This window comes from Mandrillus leucophaeus, unplaced genomic scaffold (assembly GCF_000951045.1).
Source record: "Mandrillus leucophaeus isolate KB7577 unplaced genomic scaffold, Mleu.le_1.0 Scaffold28, whole genome shotgun sequence".
Classification (NCBI taxonomy): domain Eukaryota; kingdom Metazoa; phylum Chordata; class Mammalia; order Primates; family Cercopithecidae; genus Mandrillus; species Mandrillus leucophaeus.
This window is the reverse complement of record NW_012102920.1, coordinates 1,704,781-1,710,882: the sequence shown is the minus strand read 5'-3', so window position 1 is coordinate 1,710,882 and position 6,102 is coordinate 1,704,781. Positions and strand designations below refer to the sequence as shown.

General features: G+C 50.2%; 1 protein-coding gene across 3 annotated transcripts in view; it reads right to left on the bottom strand.

Moving 5' to 3' along the window:
• The window catches only part of PMPCA (peptidase (mitochondrial processing) alpha), a 17,436-nt gene that overhangs the window by 9,264 nt on the left and 2,070 nt on the right, over nt 1–6,102 (bottom strand). The window contains exons 2-7 of one of the 3 annotated variants that reach the window (XM_011985077.1): nt 5,482–5,684; nt 5,112–5,191; nt 4,789–4,871; nt 3,023–3,117; nt 957–1,057; nt 126–389 (exon numbers count right to left, since the gene is read on the bottom strand). In XM_011985077.1, coding sequence (XP_011840467.1) covers nt 126–389; nt 957–1,057; nt 3,023–3,117; nt 4,789–4,871; nt 5,112–5,191; nt 5,482–5,684 — 826 coding nt within the window. The remainder of the gene's footprint in view (nt 1–125; nt 390–956; nt 1,058–3,022; nt 3,118–4,788; nt 4,872–5,111; nt 5,192–5,481; nt 5,685–6,102) is intronic. The other 2 variants (XM_011985078.1, XM_011985076.1) reach the window with 2 other exon arrangements.

Below are 6,102 nucleotides of genomic sequence, written 5' to 3'. Positions count from 1 at the left end.
GTTAAGGCAAAGCGACAAGTGCAGTCAACACCTATCACCCTCAGAATCAATACAAAAACATGCCACGCCACAGGCCAGGGGACGTGCTCCCCACCCGAGGCCATGAGACGTTCCCGCCACTTCACCTTGGCAATCCCCCCAGTGTACTGTGCCACGGATCTGTCAACATCCACGGCCTCTGCGCTCCCCCAGGCCGGCTGGACTCCCAGGAGGTACTTCCGGGCACAGTCCACCAGATGTTCGTGCTCCACACCCACACCGGCCAGCACCATGCGGTCGGGAGTGTAGTAGTTCCTCAGGTAGGAATGCAGCACCTCCCGATTGATCTTGGCTATGTTTTCTGTGGGGCAGAAACGGTGGAGGCCAACTGTGTTCTCCCTGTAAGCCGCCTAGTGGGGAAGAGCCATAGACACAGGTGACTGAAGACAGCACGACCAGGCTTCCTCCAACAAGCAGCACCAGCGCCCATCTGCAGCCAGCCCTAGGAAAATCCTACGCAAGCTGATATTTCACTTGCAGTTTGGCAGTAGCAGCTGTGTATGTATTTATAAAAAGAGTAATCTGCCTCTCCAGAATAAAAATTTACAAAAAGCCTAAGATTAATTGTGTTAAGGAGTAAAGACCTAGTTACTATAAGAACCGGAAAATACGAACATTGTATAAACAGCAGACTCAGAAATCAAGAATGTTCTACGCTGGGCACAGTGACTCACGTCTGTAATCCCGGCTACTTGGGAGGCAGAGGTAGGAGGATCACCTGAGCTGAGCCCAGGAGTGCAAGACCAATGTATGCAATGTGGAGAGATCTCATCTCAAAAAACACAAACTAAAATGTTACATACACAGCCATAACCTGCAAGGACATCAAGGAGGCAAACCAACCCCTCCCCACCACCCCTGGTGTCACGAGGGCCACTGAGCGGGGTGCAGGGGCATTCTCAAGTTTGACATTTTACTTCATGAATCATCTCAGTGAGAAGTGGCTCTGGGTCAGGTCGCAGGTTCAGGTCCTCCAGCTCAAACTGGACCGCCATCCGCGTCATCTCGACTTCCTCATCTGCAAGAGAACCCAAAGGCGGGCTCGGTCTGCAATGGCACAGATGAGGAACACAGCAGTGACCCACAGCTTGTGTGCTGGCCTGAGCGCCGCTTGTTGGTGGCTGTTGGCAGTCACCTCTGCCTTCATCTAGGGGCAGACTGGGTGCTTGTGTGAGTGAGGGGGACTGCCACAGGAAGCAGGAGCTGGGGGGCCTAGGCCTCTCATCCCACATCAGCCACAAAGCAGCCATCTGAGCCTGCTAAGCCCTGGCTTCCTTGCTGGTGAAAGGCACTGAGGATACCGGACCTGTCCATCTCCATCCCAAGTGCTGCTGTGAGGACACGAGACCAGACATGAAGGTGCATATAAACAGAGGCACACTGCTGGGCGCAGTGCCTCGTGCCTGTAATCCCAGCACTTTGGGAGGCCGAGGTGGGTGGATTACCTGAGGTCAGGAGTTCAAGACCAGCCTGGCCAACACTGCGAAACCCCGTCTCTACTAAAATACAAAAATTAGCTGGGCATGGTGGTGGACGCCTGTAGTCCCAGCTACTGGGGAGGCTGAGGCAGGAGAATCGCTTGAACCCGGGAGGTGGAGGTTGCAATAAGCCAAGATCACACCACTGCACTCCAGCCTAGGCGACAGAGCGAGACTCTATCTCCAAAAAGAAACAGAGGCACAGACAGATGTCAAGGGTGCAGCTGCGACAACAAGATCTTAACGTGGGACTGTAGCCTTTGAACACCAAGACCAGGCTGCTGTGAAACAGGGCACCCTTAGGGTATCTGGAAAAGCCAACATTCCCCTCTCCTGGCCCCCTGGCAGGCACTCAAAGTCCTGCCATCTGCAAGGCTGAGGAGGGCAATGGAAACAGTGAAATGGACATTTCTGGCACACACCATTCCAGTTGTTTAAAGACAGTCGGAGGCGCCCTTCCAAAACGGAAGAACCAATTTCACTAAAAACATCCCAGGGCACGGATGTCTCAAATACACACCCTCTGAAACACCAAGGACTTTCACAATCACCAGCAGGTTTTTGTTTTTTTCCTTTCTGTGGAAAACAGAGTCTTGCTATGTTGCTCAGGCTGGTCTCGAAGTCCTGGGCTCAAGTGATCCTCCCATCCCTGCATCCCTAAACGCTGGGATTACAGACGTGAGCCAGCACGCCTGGCTACTGGCCCTATTTCTTTCTTCCTTTCTATTTTTGAGACAGGGCCTCACTCTGTTGCCCAGGCTGGAGTGCGGTGGCACAATCATGGGTCACGGCAGCCTCAACCTCTCAGGCTCAAACTATCTTCCCACCTCAGCCTCCAGAGTAGCTAGGACTCCAAGTGTAAGCAACCACAACTAGCTAATTCTTGTATCTTTTTTTGTAGAGACAGGGTTTCGCCATGTTGCCCAGGCTGGTCTCAAACTCCGAACTCCTGGGCTCAAGCGATCTGCCTGCCTGAGCCTCCCAAAGTCCTGGGATTCCAGGTGTGAGCCACCGTGCCTGGACCCAGCACTATTTCTTTCTTCTTCTTTTTTTTTTTTTGAGATAGAGTCTCACTCTGTCGCCCAGGCTGGAGTACAGTGGCACGATCTCGGCTCACTGCAAGCTCCACCTCCCAGATTCACATCATTCTCCTGCCTTAGCCTCCCAAGTAGCTGGACATACAGGCACCCGCCACCATGCCTGATTAATTTTTTATATTTTTAGTAGAGACGGGGTTTCACCGTGTTAGCCAGGATGGTCTCGACCTCCTGACCTCGTGATCTGCCCACCTCGGCCTCCCAAACTGCTGGGATTACAGGCGTCAGCCACCGCGTCCGGCCCGTAGCACTATTTCTTACGAGATCTCGCTGTCGCTTTGTGTTGGCCTGAAGCTCCAATTACACAACTACAAGGTGCTCTTCTTCACGGCTGCAGGGCTTCCACAAACCTTTCTGGCCTTCCCTATGTCCAGGCCCACCTCAAACACCAGCGGGTGGGATCCACACCTGTTAGCCGAGGCTGCAGAACCACATCAGCCAGTAAGCCGACCACCGTGTCCAAGCCTTTGCTATCAGCAGACACAGCATACATCGTGGTGTCTCTGGAAGAAAAAAGAAGCCCACAATGCCAGGTCCTGAGCTTACACTCTGCTCAACAGTCAGGGGATGCTCACGCTTTGCATGCCAGGGGGACAAATGCCAGGCCCAGAGCTCACACTCTGCTGAGCAGCCAGGGGGACGCTCAGGCTGTGCGTGCCAGGGGCACCTCCTACCCTTTGTTGGGGACTGGCAGACATTTCAGGGGATGCTTGAGGTTTGCGTGCCAGGGGCACCTCCCACCCTTTGTCGGGGAACAGCAGACACTTTTCCCCTTTCTCTTCTCCTGTGTTACAGTGTGAATGCTTAGTAGGCAGGACTCAGCTACACACAGCTTGAGTCAAAATGGAGCCACTTCTGAGAGAGGTTTTTGTAACTATAGTCTCTCTCAAAAGGTGAAGTGTTTCATCCCAGCCTCCTGTTGACTGAATGAACCCACTGGTGAGTGTGGAAACACGGCCGGCCTTGGCTGGCTCGGGGGACAGCAACGGCTGGCTTGTATGGAGCTTCTGTCTCGCTGTAACATCTGTTTCCGGCACAAGGCACAGAACAGTCAGAAGTGCACAGAGCTGGCCCATGGGACAGACACGAAATCACGGGGTAATCTGAGATCAAATGTGATCAAGTGAGACTGCGCAGAACAGACACAACAGCTGTGAAGAAGAGGGAGCTTGGGAGGCAGGACGTGGCCACCAGTGCCTCTGAAGAGGGGACTTGGCTGGACCTTCACCCTGAAGAGGAGCCATTCTCAGTGACTTTGGCTCACGTGGGGAGAATGGCAGAAACAAAAGCCTGAGCTGAGGGCGAGAGGGGCTGGGTCTGAGTCAGGACACCAGCCACCTGGCCAGGAAAGGAGTTCATCTGGGATGAGTCAGATTTGAGTCAAGAGTCGGAGGACCAGACACACCAGGCAGGAGCCTGGCAGGGGCATCTGGGAGTCAGCGGGTATTAAGAGGTCTTGTTTTAGAATGTGAGTATGTTACCTCCAAGCTTACTTTAATTCTTAGCATTTGACGTGTCTTTTTTGTATAATTTTTTTAGCATTCAAACTTAAAACATCAACCATTTTAAAAATCTGTGATCTGTATCCACCCATCTCACATTGTCCAGCACTTTCTGAACAAGCTCCACACCTGGCATGCAAAGACCACTGCACTGTGCTCCAGGCAACTGTTCCCTCCCTTCACCAAGCAGCCGGCACCTCCCTGGCTCAGTGCCTTTTGCCCCTGCTGTCTCCTGGTCTAGAATGCCTTCTGCCCTGTGTGTCTAGCAAAGTCCTTCAGGTTCCTTCAGGAACCAGCCCAATCCTGCGTCTCCTATTATTCCTTTCCCAACTCCAGACCAAGTCAGCTGCTCATCCTCCTGGCTCCTACCGCCTTTGGCTACTGGGTCCAGCATGTATGCAAGGCCCTCTGCTCTATCTGGGAACAGGGCCTGCTCTACATCCCTGGCATGCAGCCAACAGCCTGGATGAACTGACGGGGGTGAACTGAGGTCCTGAGGGCTGTGCTTCTCTGTGTAAGCGCTGCCCACTCAACTCTCCATCCAGGACAGGGCTCTTCTCCCTGTGAATCTCCACACCTCCCAGTGGGAGGGGCTCAGACAGAATCTGAGCAACGACGAGGACGTCAGTTCCCACGGACACAAAGTCACTTTGTACGTAAAAGCTGGTGTACCTTGATGTCTGGCAGTCACAAATACCCCCGTGCTTTTCCAGTGTAAGCAGAATTTCATCTTTGCTGTCAAATCGAGCAGTAGACTGGTAAAAATAAATAGGAAAACCTAAATGAGCAATCCAGACTACCCCTAAAATGCAAGTCTTTTTAAAATTTACTTTTGCTTTTAACACTATGTACAAAAATTATCTTTCAACTTAAAAGTCTTTTATTAGCATTAACTTAGCAACTTAATAATTTATGAAAATAACCATTATAGAGAAGAAAAACCTCAAACATCCTTCAAAAGCATAGTCTAAAAAATTACAAAACTGGGCACTGACCGAAAATGCCAATTTTTCCAAAAAGTGAGCAATTCCACTAAGATATTTTGCTTCATATCTTGATCCTGAATTAATAAGAACTAGTAGGAAAAAGAAAATTGACAGGTTAAATCAGATATTCAAAATAAAATTTAATCAAGAGAAACATTTTAAAATTTCAATATGACACAATAATCAGATTTCACTATATGAGAGTGATTGTGCTGATGGTTTCACAGGTATACGTGTAGGTCAACATTCATGAAATTGTACACTTTGCTTCCACTCAGGGTACAATTCATAATTGGCATGCTAACTACAACTAACAGTCAACTAAAGCATGTGCATGTTAAAAATGCGGGACCACTCACAGCACCACAACAGTACTTACTTCCTACTGTACAAAACTGTCCAAACTTATTCTGAGATGCCACGTGAAGCCCATTATCCAATGTGGTTACTTTGGTTTCAAACTTTTCCTGTCCATCAACTGTAGCAAAAACAGGCTTGGGTACTCCAGGTAAAGGAGAAGAGAGGGGGATGTTGGGATAGGCACCACCACTACTAAACCGTCTGTACGCAGAAGGTCCAAACCTAAAACAGAGAAAGCGGCCCAGTTGCAACAGGCTTGAGACAACGAACCTGTGATGACCTCTTAGGTGCAGTTAGTTATGTTTTGTCTGGGTTAAAAGTAAGTATCTGCCTTTCTAAAGGACTTATTTCTATAGACTTTGGAAGACAAAGTAGAGGCTGACCACAAAGGCTCAGCCACGGGACCTGGAGCAAGCTGGTTCCATCCTTTGGGTCTTCGTGCTATTTCTGTAAAATAGGACTTATTAACAGTAACCCACTCGAAAGACAGTTTGTACACATAAAGCACTTAACGGCTCTGCCCTCCAACAGCATCACTGAAGTCTTAGAACCCTTATTAACCTGGTCCGAAGGTGGGGTGTGACTTGGTCTCTATCTCCCTCTCCAAACTCATCTCTTGAACCCCCACAGCCCCATAGGT